The sequence below is a fragment of the Theobroma umbraticum genome, unplaced genomic scaffold (genome assembly GCF_002168275.2).
Source record: "Theobroma umbraticum cultivar Fairchild unplaced genomic scaffold, ASM216827v3 scaffold_4.1, whole genome shotgun sequence".
NCBI lineage: Eukaryota > Viridiplantae > Streptophyta > Magnoliopsida > Malvales > Malvaceae > Theobroma > Theobroma umbraticum.
The window spans coordinates 796,098-810,870 of NW_018397258.1; the positions used below are offsets into that span (position 1 = coordinate 796,098).

The 14,773-nt window shown below is 34.5% G+C and overlaps 3 protein-coding genes across 3 annotated transcripts; 2 read left to right on the top strand and 1 right to left on the bottom strand.

The window, feature by feature from the left end:
* Nucleotides 1-2,067: 2,067 nt before the first annotated feature.
* On the bottom strand, nt 2,068-3,214 carry LOC110414073 (uclacyanin-3-like). Its single transcript, XM_021425138.2, has 2 exons — nt 2,959-3,214; nt 2,068-2,568 (listed from the first exon to the last, which is right to left on the bottom strand). The coding sequence occupies exons 1-2, from the start codon at nt 3,110-3,112 to the stop codon at nt 2,195-2,197; spliced, it is 528 nt and encodes a 175-aa protein (XP_021280813.1). The 5' UTR covers nt 3,113-3,214; the 3' UTR covers nt 2,068-2,194.
* Nucleotides 3,215-6,203: 2,989 nt separating this feature from the next.
* On the top strand, nt 6,204-8,102 carry LOC110413243 (2-oxoglutarate (2OG) and Fe(II)-dependent oxygenase superfamily protein). The gene is made up of 3 exons (XM_021424013.2): nt 6,204-6,383; nt 6,753-7,000; nt 7,377-8,102. Exons 1-3 carry the CDS (start codon nt 6,204-6,206, stop codon nt 7,945-7,947), a joined length of 999 nt encoding a protein of 332 aa, XP_021279688.2. The 3' UTR covers nt 7,948-8,102.
* A 3,328-nt stretch (nt 8,103-11,430) lies between these two features.
* On the top strand, nt 11,431-14,134 carry RA-5 (RAS 5). The gene is made up of 8 exons (XM_021424291.2): nt 11,431-11,660; nt 12,099-12,171; nt 12,499-12,546; nt 12,635-12,682; nt 12,963-13,034; nt 13,148-13,303; nt 13,469-13,572; nt 13,828-14,134. The coding sequence occupies exons 1-8, from the start codon at nt 11,647-11,649 to the stop codon at nt 13,922-13,924; spliced, it is 612 nt and encodes a 203-aa protein (XP_021279966.1). The 5' UTR covers nt 11,431-11,646; the 3' UTR covers nt 13,925-14,134.
* The last annotated feature ends 639 nt before the right edge of the window (nt 14,135-14,773 follow it).

The following is a 14,773-nucleotide window of genomic DNA, read 5'->3' on the forward strand; positions in this document are numbered from 1 at the left end:
TTTTATAAAAATATTATTTTTAATATTAAAATTATATTTAATTAATTAATATAATAAAAAATATTATTATTACTTATTACATTAACACACGTACATTTACGTTAAAATTTCAATTTAAAAAATTTTTACCAGATTCTCGACTAAACAGTAAATACAGAAACCAGACTCCTACCGAAGGGATTGTTTCTGGATCTGTTAATAGGTCCGTTTGTAAATCTATTGCCGACTTAGCCGGCCCACCCCAAAACTCAGTTCTTGGTCCTTTGCTGTTTTTGCTTTGGGCCAAGCTTATAGTCATTTTCTTACCTTAGAAGAGTTTTTTTTATTTAAATATAAATTAAAATACCAAAAATAAAATTTACAAATTGCACAAGTTCAACAAATCAATTAAAAATAAAACAACTTCTATTCATTGTCTTCCTTACAACTCAATTTGCCATTCTATTTCCTTTCCAATGGTGGATGCAGTCAAAAGAAAGTTAAATTAATTTCAATATATGGATATTTGAAATTAATGTTTTGGATCCTTATGGGAAGATATCATGTCTTTTTAAGGGTATGTTAAAAAAAACCTTAAAGATAAGATATTTTAAAAAATAACTCTCTTTATAATTTTAATTATTTTTAACTAAATTAATCAAAATTATTTTTAATAAAATTACACGTTATGTACAAAAATATGTTACACGTTATGGTTAGGTTGTTACACTTTATATACAAAAACATGTGACACACCATAGTTAAGTTGATACACATTATGTACAAAAACATGATACACACCATAGTTAAGTTGATACACATTATGTACAAAAATATGATACACACTATAGTTAAATTGTTATACGTCATGCAAAAAAAAATATTGTTATTACAAGTCAGGTACAAAAACATGTTACACGTTATGGTTAAAAAACATTATTACACACCATGTTAAAAAAATATTATTATTATACGTTATATTTAAATACATTTTGTTATACTTTATTACTTAAAATGATGTTGTTATTTATAAACTAAAACTTCAAATCTTCTCAACTCTCTTCATTTCTTTTTTTTTTGGGATAATTTGACACTTATTAAAGTGTCTTTAACATATTTTCATAAATTAAAACACAAATTTTCTTATCTAAAGCACCTATTTCGACTAAAAAAAAAAATTCTTTCAAAACATGGTTTATAAATTTCAAAATTTTGAGTTTATTGGATTAGGTTTCGAATTAATCCAACTAAAAGTTATTTTAAACATTTATGATTATTTCTACTGTTTTAGTTTTATCTAAAATATCTAAAATTTAAATTTTCCAAATAACCACCTACCAAGTATATCAAAACTATCACTTATTGTATTGAAAGTGTAGGAAAAGAAATCTGAAAATACGAGAAAGAGAAATCAAGAGTATAGCAGACGAATGTCAAAAAAAATTGATAAAATAAGAGAGAGTAGGATGGTAAGTGAGAAAAATTAAAAACACAAATGTAGAGAAATTATGATAAATAATTTAATTTATTTAAATAATTTTAAAAATATATTTATCAAGTTATAATTAAATATAATTAAAAATAATTAAATTTATTTTGATAATTATTTTTAAAATATTTTTATAAAAAAAGTTATTTTTTTAAATTTTTTATTGAATTTTATTAATCACTGTCTCGAGTTTAGGTGATGATTGACTAATAGAATAAAGACAACGTGTTACTCATCAGACAATGATGTCTTACCGAACCCTAAACTAATTAACTTGGTGCATCGAAAACATTAAATTATGGTTATGCTGTTGCTGTCAAGTCATGTCAACACTTCCTGTTATGCTCCACATTTTCTCTTTTAACTGAAATATGACTGGGTTCTTAGCTGTGACTTTGTTGGACCAGTTAATCTTCTGTTGAAACCTTGCAATTTGCTGCCAGGAGCATTCAATTCAGCCATATTTTAGTTCTTTGAAACGTTCATGTACGAGAGTTTAAAGCTTATCAGTACACGTTAGAAGTTATATTTTGTCAGTCTCGTATAATTGGATATTTCTCATAGTTCTGATAATGATGAATAATTAAAAATAAAACCCATTTTTAATCATAAATCAAGATAATTTATTTAGACATAAATCTATATCTCTGGGTACAGAAAGGGGAAAAAAATCACACAGAATATTGAGCAAAACGAAAGCAATAACAATATAGCACTGCCTCTCCCCTAGCTCATAACTGCAAGGACGGCTCCCAACACGAGCGAAAAGCCTAGAATCAAACCGCTATTATTCATGATGCTAGGTGCTCCGCTACGGCTAGGCGGTGGCGGGGGTGATGATGATGAGCCACTAGGTGAACCAGACGGAGGAGATGAGGTGGAGGGCGTGTTGCCACTGGCTGCTACGACGTCGATGGCTAGCTTCATGCCTCCCGCACAATGTCCCGCGGTGGGGCATATGAAATACATCGAGCCTGCGGTGGACAGAGTGATGACGGTGTTACCGTTGCTGTAGGATTTTAGAGAATTTCCGCTGTTGCAGTTGTCATAGTCACTTTTGGATACTTCGTCCACCTTGTGGCTGCCACCGTATGTAAACACTACAGAGAAATAAAAACAAAAAAAAAAGTCAATTTTCAATTATAATGTGTGAATTTAATTCGTTTCACATATCATTTTGTGGTGTTTTTTTAATTAAAAATTTTAATTTTTTTTATAAATTCAAAAATTTAGCAGCCTGATCTCGCACAGAAACGCAAATTATCCATACACATAATATTAATTGAAAAAAAAAATCCACAAAATGTTCTAAAGTATTTAGACTTTATCTTGCAAAAATTGAAATAGTAAATACCAAAGACACCGATAATAATTATTTCATATTTTTAAGAAATGATCATTCTTAAAAATGACTATTCCATAATACAAAAACGAAATTATATTTTTAATTAATTCAATTAAATTACTGAATGTGGTAAGTTACTACTTACGAAGAGTGTCTCCTACGTTGAACGTTTTCCCTTGAACCCAAGTTGTGTAATCACCACCAGTGGTCCAGCCGGCGCTGTCACCTACGGTGTATTGCACGGCGTAAGCTGCCGGAGTGGCCAGCAGAAGGAGGAGGAAAGCAGCCGCTAAAGCCATATGTTTCAAAAGCCTTTGCTTGGAGAAGGAAAGAAAAAAAAGAAAAGAGGAGGACGGCACAAGGGGCTTGTTAGCACGGTTGTATTGTTATATAGAGAAAGGTGATGTTAACATTTATAGAAGCAAAAGTCAAGCTCTCTTTCAGTTTTATTCTTACTTAAGACTATAATAATTGTTAGCTTAATATTCTTCTATCTTGTCCTTCACCAAATAAATTTGAATATATGCATAGACATATGGGGCTGCCTTCGCTCTTCTGACTTCAATCAAAAAGCTTATGGTAGGTTTGGCTCCCACCTTCTCCCTAGTTTTTTGTTTCTTTCGTTTTAAAATATATATTTTTTAATTTATATATATTATGTATTGAAATTAAAAGATTTTTTTATAACATAGATGTTCAATACTTTTTTAATATAAAAAGATAAAAAAATATGAAAATCAATCCGCAATATAAAAAAATTAAAATATTCAATGTCTAAATTTTTTTTATTTTGATACATTTCAAGAGAGAGATGAATAAAGAATATTGAACGAATTGAGTATAAATTAACAAGGTGACAGTTATTGAAAATTCACTCAATTGAAATTGACGAGTTTTTTATTTAAATTTCGATGGTTATGATAAATCTTAAACTTATTGTATTCTCCTTAATATTCAGCCAAGGCATTGCATTTCAAAATCTTTGGCTTATGTGATACAGAAGTAAACCCAAATCACCTCCATTCAATACTTTCAGAGAATCCAGTTGTATGAAATGAGACAGGGTTGAATTGATCCTGTTCTCTTCACCACATTTCCCATCATTACCTAACCCACTAGGCCAATACATCACCAACCTAATCAAGCCAAATCAATTCAAATAGAAACTACCCTGAAAAAAGAACTTTGGAGCAGAGATGTATAAGCCAAAGCTGAAAAGAGAATAATTTGAAACTTCGAAGGAACAATGACTTCTTTAGTGAACATATAAATTTATTCATAATTGCCTCCTAATGTGTCTCTAGATAGCCGGGGATTAGTTATCATGAACCCACCATCTCCCCCTATTCAAAAATATTAATAAAGTTTATGGGAGTATTAGTTAAGTACAGCATATGATCGTCACGGACTTTGACGATGAATGGTTAAGGAGTTGGTGGGGTTTGGTAAAACATTGCTTTTGTTTATTCACAAGAATCTGCTCTGGACTTTACGGTCTACTATTAACAATTTGGATGACTGGAAAACAAAGTTTAGGTGAAAATTTTTTTTTGATTGAAACGGAGTTAATCGAAAGATGATTAGATTCATTTGATTACTTAATTAATTCAAAAATAAATACAATTAAATCGATTAACTTGACCCGATCATTCGGTTTGCACACTTCTTGAAGTAACAATGGCTTCTTCACCTCGGGCAACTTCAAGATAAGCTACACCAATTCAACCTTGGCATGGAAGATATAAGGTCAATGTTGTGGCCTACCTTTGTAGAAACCCAATGTAGATAAATGCTCGGTCAAAGTTTCCATCCCCTTTCCGAGCCAAATTCTTCAACCCCTTTGCGTAACGAATCAGAATTTCGTGATGTACACATAATCCAGTTGGTGATGACTATCTTGGTCACCATGAACAGTAAGTGAAGGTTGAATATGAAATGATTAAATTTAGGGTAAAGATCTTAAGATTTAAATATTTTGTCCTTCTCGAAGCTTATTTCAGTAGTTAATTAGTTAATTCTGTGGGCAAAGAGTTGGTCCATCCTGCCATCCACGGCCTGACCCAAAGCAATTCAAACTATAAGCCTGCAGAGAATGAAATTGCAATTGGACCATAAGGAAATTTTAGGCCTCGACCGAGCACCAAGCAAGCCCCGATGCAACTGAAACTTACTGTTCTACCCAGTAAAGCTGGTTCGGTCTCCACTCTCCAGCTCTGCCTTGAAACATCCTCGTCAAATATTACACACCTCACAGTCTTTTTCTGTCGAACAGGTGTCAGTTGCATCGGATATTTTGACTGGCTGCAGGGGCGATTCAGATCCAAAGAACCCTGGACGGAATAATTCACAAACCTTTTTTGGGGGGAAATTGGGCTAGATGCAGATCTAGTGTCCAACAAATCCAGTTTCTGGGCCAATACTTGTGGGCGGTTTTAATCCTGTCGGCTTTGACATTGTCCAAAACCACTTCTGAATAACAGACGTCACCACGTAACTGTAAACTGTCACGAACGTTTGCAAACCTCTTTTCATGTAGTCGGATCAATGTTTCGAGTAAAAAACATTTGAAGAAGACCACACCATCCTTCTCTTTTCTAAGATATGACAAGAATTCCGTTTGTGCCATGATGTGAACCCGAGATTCCAAGCCTAGCCTACCAGACGAGAGAGACTCTGTTTTGCTCTACAAGCAAAAATTGACCTTCAAAGACCCTCGACTTGCTGCTCTTTGTTCTTTAGGCCAATTGTCCAATAGAGTAAGTTGCATCGAAACCGAGGGTCAGAAGAGTAATTCTATCTATCTCTGCAGTCAAACAAGAGTGGACGCAGCATACAAGTTCAATGTTAACCGCATCAGCAATATCATGCTAGCATAAGTTAAAAAGAAACACATATTCTAATCAAGGTTTGTTTTGTGCTGACTATTTCCCACATGAACCACCGTGGGGTGTCTCACGTCTGACTTTGAAAATATGGAAATATACTAAAAGGTTCACGCTTCATGCGATGTGTGAGAGAGTTACCCCAACTGTATAGCAACCTTGTTCCTGGTACCCGTTCAGGTTCAGCATCAAGGCGTTATGGTCCCATGTTCACCTTGACTTTTTGACACCATCAATCTTAAAGTCCTCTTGCTATCATCTGCACTTCTGTATTTATGAACAAAAAGGCTACTTACTACTTAAGATCACCGTTCCATATATTTTTCAATACATTGCAACTGTACACTGAAAACTAATGACATAGACGTGATCTTTAGGAAAAATTACCTTAAATTTTAGCATATAAATAGGAAGGGCAGGCTGCACCTATGATCATTCGCCATATACTAGCAAAGAATTTAAACATGGAAGGAGGAGGAGAGGGATGCTGCTCATATAAATTCTTTATATGGGGCTACCTCATGTGCCTCGCCGCTATGTTCTTCCTCCGTCACAACACCCAAACCCAGCTCTTGACCTCACCACCACCCTTCCCATTATAGACCTTTCCCCCTTACACCACGCTTCTCAAAGGTCTCTTACACTTGATAAGATACAAAGCAACTGTAAGGAACTTGGGTTCTTTCAGGTATTTTTCATGGTTTGCAAGTCCACATTACTATAACCCCAAGTAGTGAGACTAGTCAGTTTTCCATAATGTCCTGAATTTTAATTCAGCATAAAATATATAGGTGTCTCTTTGTGTTTATCCTAGGTTTAGCATTTCCAGTGGACAGCAGAGTATGTGTGTGGGTGTATGTGACTTTAAATTGAAAATCTTGCATATGCATTTACACTGTATATTCCGCTTGACAACCCAGATAACCAAAATGCAATATCTATACAGCAGGATGTTCACTCATTAAAAGCACAATTTTCATAAAATTACATATAGTAGCAAGATATGCATGCATGATTATATAATTTTATCCACGTAACAGCACTCATGTTTTTTCAGGTGGTAAATCATGGCATCCCTCTTTCCGTCATGAATGATGCCCTAGATGCTGCAACAGAGTTTTTCAACTTGCCTTGTGAGGAGACAATGCTTCTGTTGTCAGATAATGTGCATGACCCCGTAAGGTATGGCACCAGTTTGAATCATGCAAGCAATAAAGTTCACTTTAGGAGAGACTTCATCAAGCATTACTCCCATCCTATTTCAAACTGGATCCATCTATGGCCTCCAAATCCTCCAAGTTACAAGTAAGTAAGCTACTTTATGTTGTAAATTATTTAAAATAACCAGTTTCCCAACATCCTAAAGGCAAAATTGGAAACAACACAGTATGAGCAGTTTTGATTGGAACTTGATAACATAAGTTTTCAATGTTGCTAAAATTGGCATCTTCTTGGTATAAGAGCTGTTTATGACATCATGTTTTATAATGCATGCTTCACATCTTCCAGAAGGAAGAAAGAACAAAAGAGGAAATAAATAAGACAAATTATAGTTTCTCTTTTTGTCTTTTTTCTATTTGGTAGAGAACAACACATGATTTCCATTTTTTTTATGCCATTTCCAATCATGCTCAAATCTTGTGTGCATTGACTTTAAACTAATTTTCATCTTTTCTCTAAGGGATAAAATGCGAAAGTGTGCAAAGGCAGTACAAGAGGTACAAAAGCAACTAATGAAAGCCATCTTAGAAACCTTAGGATTAAAATTTGGCACCTTACATGAGGAAATTGAAGAAGGCTGTCAACTCATGGCCATCAATTACTACCCAGAATGTCCTGAACCAGACCTTACATTAGGTATGCCACCACACTCAGATTATGGCACACTAACCATCCTGCTCCAGAGTGTCCCAGGGCTACAGCTCAGGGACAACAACAAGAGTTGGCTCTCTGTTCCACTTGTTGAAGGTGCCTTAATAGTCCAATTGGGAGATCAAATCGAAGTGATGAGCAACGGACAGTGCAAAAGTGTTGTTCATCAAGTGGCACTTAGCGCAGAGAACAAGCGGCTTTCCATAGGGAGTCTTCGTAGTCCTCCTTTAAACAAGAAAATAGGACCAGTGCCAGAGCTTGTGGATGAAGAACACCCTGTCTCCTACAAAGAGTTCAGTTTTAGAGATTTTCTTGATTTTATCTCAAGCAACAACATTGCAGACAGAAGGTTCATCGATTCGATTAAGAAGACTGCATGAAAGGAACTGCAGCAGAGTGTTGTTTAACATCATATGCTACAAAAGCTTTTAGCTTTACACTCAATTAAATCTTCCATACAGGGATATCATCTGGTATTTCTATGCATATGGCTATGAGAATATAGTACAACAATAAACTAGCGCAGTGTTGTGTCCCCTCCCCTCTCAACATAAGTAGCTCTAGCCTCTAAAATTTGTGTTAAAGCAATAAAAGCATGTTCGAGTCTGTATTTACATTTGATTCAGCTGCCACATAAAAGCCAATATTACTCACAGCATTTACTATCCAGAATAGAATGAATTAATATGTCTACTGCATTTTATTCTGGTGTAACATTTCCTATCAACAAACAACTACTCTTACAGCAAGTACTCGACAAGATTTGCTCATTCATCTGAAAAATTGAGAAGCACAATCACAGAAAGTTTGGCATCATTCAATACCATTAAGCACCAGTTTCCCTCTCAAATTCTAAACGTTTGGTTACTAATAACATGAGTTCAACCTTAAGGCTTCTCAACAGAGCATGCAAAGATAAATGTACTTAATATTTTAAACATTTCCGGGATCTTGGAGACCATATCATGTCATTTCCATTTTGATTCATTTCACACCATTTCCAGTAAGCTTAGTTCAATAATCTATAGACTAATCTATAACTGGAACTCAACTGCCTCTCTCTAACTTGGTCCGCATATCTAGAACCTTATATTTCAGACAATGAAGATGCATTCTTTAATGAAGATACAAAAAGAAGAAAAAATAACCATTCTTCTGCATTTAAAGATGCATTTGACGGCCTTGAGTTTCAAACAATGAAGTTGCAGTGTCCTTGCCCCTTTTTGGTTACCATTACATCCCTTTGCGCTTAGATTTTCTTTAATGTCATGGCTTTCTTTCCTCAAATCAAAATAAAAGAAAAACTAGACAACAACCCAAAATCCAAAATCGAATGCAGCTCACTCAAATCAAAAGGCCCTCTTTCAATTTTCCAATTAGCCTTTTCAAAATCGATTTCACTTTTTTTTTTCTTTTCCAAAACCAGTTTCTCTTTCTGTTTTGTTTTGAAAATCGATGTCTCTTTTTCTTTTTCATTGCGTATAAAATGTCACATTAAGTTTAAAGATGGTAAATTTCCGTTAAGATAAAGAGTTTATTGAAATCAAACAATGCAGACAAATCACAATTTCCAAATAGTAACACCAAGTTTGCATGAGCAGAAAGCAATGGCCGAAAGATTTGTGCTACGTATCAAGATTTTGTCTTCAAAACAGAGCAGCAACTGTTTTTTGAATCCTGTAAAAAGATTCAATAGCAAACCTTGTAAACAAAGCAGGCCAGACTTGTTCATCGGAAGGGAAAGAAAAGCTAGAATTTGTTTGAACCGGAATGAAAGTTTTGCACTGATAAACTCTGGCAAATCAAAGAACAAGCTGAAGAAAAAATCAAAACAATGATCACAGAATTCATTTGGGAAATCACTGCAACGCCCGTGGGCTGGCATCATGCATGTTGTTAATGGCGATGGTCATTGATTGGTTAGAAGTGATGGCAAGAACTTACCTGGTGAATTATTGGTTGATCCATGCAAAGAGACCAGTACAAGTCAGAAACAAGGTGGCAGCACAAAAACAATGCAAACAAAATTTCTAAAATGGAAGATAAAAATGACCCAAATCTTCTCTCCTATTCAAGATACTGATGATGATGAAACAACATGAAAATGAAATCCATGTACATGTAGATTCTTCAAAGCAGTCACTCTGTAACGTTCATGGCGTACCTTGAGGCTTGAGGCTTGAGGCTTCAATTCTGCTAAAAGTGCCTAGCCTGCAGCTACGTGGACTTGCGTATTTATATTGCACACGTTTTTTTTACTTAGATTTTTCATTCTGGGGGGAAGGAATTGTTTGCTAAGCGATGCAAATCAACTTTTCCTTGTTAGTACGTCAGGAGTAAAAACAAAACAGAGGATGAGCTTCTTAGTTGTTAAGGTAGTGTTCCGTATGATGTGAAGCATTCAATGTACAACAGAACATTGAAAACTCAAATTCGGACAGCTTTGATTACAGCTAACGAAGATGTTGGTCTGCCCATTTGCATTTTGTGATCAAACCCAGAAGGGGAAAAAAACAGGGATCAAATGGCTCATCACACAGGAGCAGAGGAAAAAATTTAAGCAAGCTTTTCAGCTTCGTATTAATGGATGGCACATGGAAGATGATGCGTCTGCCCTCCGGTTTTATGTCCCACTTGTTGTTGTAGATTCTCTGGCAAGTTGGAAACCTTGGTGACATAGATCGAAACAGAGGAAACTCTGTAGTTCAGTTTTGGAGGGTTCCTCCATCGATGACCTCACTTTTCATGTCGCAAATTTAATTACGTACAAACAGTACTATAGTAGCTAAAAGATGTAGACAGATGACTAGGGGGCTGATGAGCAACAAGTCAAGAAGTGATTTGAAATTTGAACGCGGTAAGTGCAATTAATTGCCGACCTTGCCGAAAAAAAGCAAGCAGACCGGACTTGTTTAGGGGAAGGTAAAGGGGAATGACCCAATCTCGTATGGAAATTTGTGAGAATACTTATTAATAGCGGCTCAATTATTCAACAAAATTTAAATAAGATATTATTTTTTTTATAAGTTGTATCAAAATTTTATATTTTTATTTTCAATTAAATAAATTTTATATTTAATAATTAATTATTATTTATTAAAATATTATTTATTATTTTATATAATATGAGATTAATGTAACATATTAACATATTATAATAAATGATAATACAACATAATAATATGATCATATAATATTTTCACTTTTACATTAATATCAAGTGAATATTATGTTAATGCTATATGAGTATACAATGACAATTATTAGTTATAAGACTTGTTTGATCTAAAGTAAAAATAGTGATTTGATTAAATAAAATAAAAAATAAAATTTTATTTGAAATTCTTGCATAATTGAGAGGTTTTTTCAAATATCATGTCATGATTAAAACTTTTTTAATCAAGTAAAATAATAACATCCAAATTGAGTGAAAATATTTATAGTTGGTATCAAAATACTCATTAAGTGGAAGCAAAGTGTCAGTAAGAATAAAAGAAAAAATATTAAATTTATTTATTAACAAAATGATAATATTTAATTTATTGATAATGTATAAAAAAATTTATACACTAATAATAGATCTTGAATGACAATTATTGAAATAAAACAATGCTGATAAAATATAAACTAAAATAATCAAACTTTCCAAATAATGAGATCATCAATTTTAAATAGCAAAGAGGGTTTCGGGTTCTTTGTAGGAATGATCCACAGGCCCAAAAACGTATGGGGCCTTAATCAAAGTGGACCAGATCCATTACCCAAAAGTTTTAAAATGCTTTGAGCCGAAAAGTCGGGGGCCCATTTAGTTGACCCGAGAAATTCTTTTTATTTTGGGTTAAATCCCGAGAAAGTCATTTAAAACGAAATGAATTGGTGTGTATCTCTGTGACTCAGGCTCTCTTGCGTGTCATTTCAGCCTCTGCTTTTTTTCTATTTCTCCTCGTGGCCTCCTTCATCTTTTCTCCGCTGACTTTTTTCGGCGAAATCGGTGCGAGATCTTGGTGATATATCGCCGGAAATTTCATTTCGGTTCCGGCGACCTAATCCTACGATCCCGTTTTTATCTTTTGGTTACCATGAATCCTGAATAGTAACTCTCTCTGTCTCTGTCTACATTCGTATTTAATATGTTTTAATTTGTATCTGTTGTTGTTTAGATTAAGCCTTTTTTTAAAAAAATTTGTTTTTCCTTTCTTTTCCTAATTTGGTACGTTATTTCTTATTCGTCGCTTTGATAGCGTTGGAATTACATGAATTTTATGTGTGACGATAATCGTGGTTGTTAAAGTTAACCCTAGAATCATGAGATTTTGTTCAGATCTGTTGATGGAATTGATATGTGTTTTTTCTTCTGTTTTTGTTTCCATTTTTGTCATATTTACAACTGGGGATTTGTTTATTTTTTAGAAATTATTCTTAAAAAAAAAGGGAATTTGGTGAGAGCTTTGATTTGTTCTTTATTATTATCTATGTCAGTTAAAATCATTATTGAAAAGTATGTTAATTATCTGATTGCACTCGTTTACAGTGACTATCTGTTCAAGCTTCTGCTTATTGGAGATTCTGGCGTTGGAAAATCTTGTCTTCTTTTGAGATTTGCTGTAAGTTTCTAGAGTTCTTTTGAAATTGGAATTTAAAAGTAAACGTATTTATTTTTTAGAATCTATGATGTGAATGTTTTTATTCATGTTTGATTTTTAGTGGGTATGTTGCCATTGTAATGATCATTGATTAAAAAGCTTTATTGTGTATACTGTGTATGAATGAGTAAAATTTGTGCTTTACTTGGTGAAATGTTTTTATTGTTTGGACAAAAGGACAGTTTTGGCATCGGAATCTTCTCGCTGTTTTTAGTTGTATATTTGGATGGCTTTGCACGGCTAATTCTTGAACCTGATCATTATGTGAACTTTTATTTTTTAATGCAGGATGATTCATACATAGAAAGTTACATAAGCACCATTGGGGTTGATTTTGTGAGTAGACGGTCCTTAGTGCCAACTGGACTTTTAAATGCCAATATTTATAGCAATTATTCTAATTTTGTCTCTTTTCTTTTGGTAGAAAATACGTACTGTGGAGCAAGATGGGAAGACCATTAAACTTCAAATTGTATGTTTTTCCTTTCTGTACAGATTTTTTTTTTAATTTAATTCATTTCCTTGACTATTTTTTATTGTAGGTCCTTTGAGGTAGTATGCCTCTATTGGGAGAACGGGCTGTCTGCTCACGTTCTTCTTCAGCTGCTACTGTTTCCTTTTGTATATTTTGATTTTATTAATATAGTCATACTAAGTTGCTCGTAAACCTTGAAACTTGCATTTTATTATTTTAGCTTCTTAATGGTTTCTTGATCATTAACTAGTTAGTTTGCTCTTGCTATAATGTACAGTGGGACACTGCTGGACAAGAACGATTTAGGACAATCACTAGCAGCTACTATCGTGGGGCTCATGGCATAATTGTGGGTGATCTTTTCCTTTTGCTTCCTTTTTTCGTGGTTTCAATCCTTATTTATATTTTTCATAATTTTTTATTTCTTTTACTTTTCCCTTTTACTGGTGGCTCCTCTATTAGATCGTTTATGATGTGACAGACCAAGAAAGCTTCAATAATGTCAAGCAGTGGCTGAATGAAATTGATCGCTATGCTAGTGATAATGTTAACAAACTACTGGTTGGAAACAAGTGTGATCTTACTGCAAATAAAGTTGTGTCATCTGAGACTGCTAAGGTATTGCTAGTTTGGCATGTAAAGCATAGATTAATTTCTTTTGGGGAAACCCTTTATAGCAGGTTATTGCTGTGAAGAGCTGTAAGATAATCAAATTTACTGTTGGTGTGATATTTCATTCCTTGCCCTATCCCTTTCTACATATAGCTGTTTTTCTTCTTTCAGGCATTTGCAGATGAAGTTGGCATACCTTTTATGGAAACCAGTGCAAAAGATGCCACAAACGTGGAACAGGCTTTCATGGCCATGGCTGCTTCCATCAAGGATAGGTACCCGTATTCATTTTCATAAATAGTTTTAGTAGTTTCAAGTGCAAAGATAAGTGATTGCAGTTCTAGAAGTCTGTACGGTTGAATGGTATCTCCTGGCTGTTTGGGTTTATATGTCAATCTGAACCAACAACTACTAAATCAACAATTTTGCTGTGATGTAATTTACCTCACGAATGCTCAAATTCTGGTTTCCATTGATTGTCAATTACTTTTGCATGTTTCACTCACTTCTTAAATTTCCTCTGAATGCAGAATGGCAAGCCAACCAGCCATGAACAATGCGAAGCCTGCAACGGTACAGATCCGAGGACAGCCTGTTGCACAAAAGAGTGGCTGCTGTTCTTCCTAGAAGTCTGTGGCGTGTTAGGATGTTCTATTTCTTCTGCAGTATGCTGCCTCTCATGGCATGTAAGATTTACGTGTTTCTTAACTCTTTTCAGTTGAAAACTTATTCCTTCTGGACCAACCTCATTAGAGGATCTCATTCATTTCTACACTTGCTAATGTGAAGGGTTATACAATGTATGATTATTGATTAAATAATAGTGTTCTTCCTGCTGTCATGGATTCTTTAACCGTGCATGCCACTGTATGTCTTTTAAGTGCATTCTGAATTAGAACTCTTCATCTTAACCAACCACCTTCAGCTTCCTGCAGTTAACCATTGGAACTCAGATTGACCCCAAAACTCATTAGAGGCCCAGTGTCATCTCGTATGGTATCTAAAGCCATTTTTAGGTTCATCCATCCCCGATGGCCAATGGTAGTAGTGTATCTAGCCCTCATCCCTACTTGGTGCCAGTGGATTCTGGAGGCAACCATTTCTGAGTTCTGATACTTGCTAGTAGCATTTGGATAATGCATCAATGATCTAGCTGATCTCACTGACCCCCTCGACACAATTGTGATTTAGTAATTAAAGTAGAATAATTGGTACCCGATGTGCTGTGAAGATGTATGCTAATCTGAAGCCAGCCTTAGCTAGTGATTTCTGAAACCTTTTAGCCTTTTGTTTTATTCTTAAGATTCTTCTATGTCCGCCAGAGGCCAAACTCCGTAGAGGTCGGCTGTTTTACAGCCTTTTGTTCTGCATTTTTGGTCACGACACTGCCAACTCATTCAATTAGCAAAGCCTCGGCTTTTGCGGAATCCAACATTAACTGGAGTACAAAATTATCCGAGTAATCTCAAGTTACTG

Excerpts from the sequence above, each read along its gene's own strand:
- RA-5 (XM_021424291.2), top strand. Across the intron at positions 13,035-13,147 it reads GTGGGGCTCATGGCATAATT|ATCGTTTATGATGTGACAGA; the intron begins GTGGGTGATCTT and ends CTCCTCTATTAG. Across the intron at positions 13,304-13,468 it reads TGTCATCTGAGACTGCTAAG|GCATTTGCAGATGAAGTTGG; the intron begins GTATTGCTAGTT and ends TTCTTCTTTCAG.
- LOC110413243 (XM_021424013.2), top strand. The coding sequence starts at position 6,204 with ATGGGGCTACCTCATGTGCCTCGCCGCTATGTTCTTCCTCCGTCACAA. Across the intron at positions 6,384-6,752 it reads AGGAACTTGGGTTCTTTCAG|GTGGTAAATCATGGCATCCC; the intron begins GTATTTTTCATG and ends ATGTTTTTTCAG. Across the intron at positions 7,001-7,376 it reads CCAAATCCTCCAAGTTACAA|GGATAAAATGCGAAAGTGTG; the intron begins GTAAGTAAGCTA and ends CTTTTCTCTAAG.
- LOC110414073 (XM_021425138.2), bottom strand. The coding sequence starts at position 3,112 with ATGGCTTTAGCGGCTGCTTTCCTCCTCCTTCTGCTGGCCACTCCGGCA. Across the intron at positions 2,569-2,958 it reads CAACGTAGGAGACACTCTTC|TGTTTACATACGGTGGCAGC; the intron begins GTAAGTAGTAAC and ends ATTTCTCTGTAG.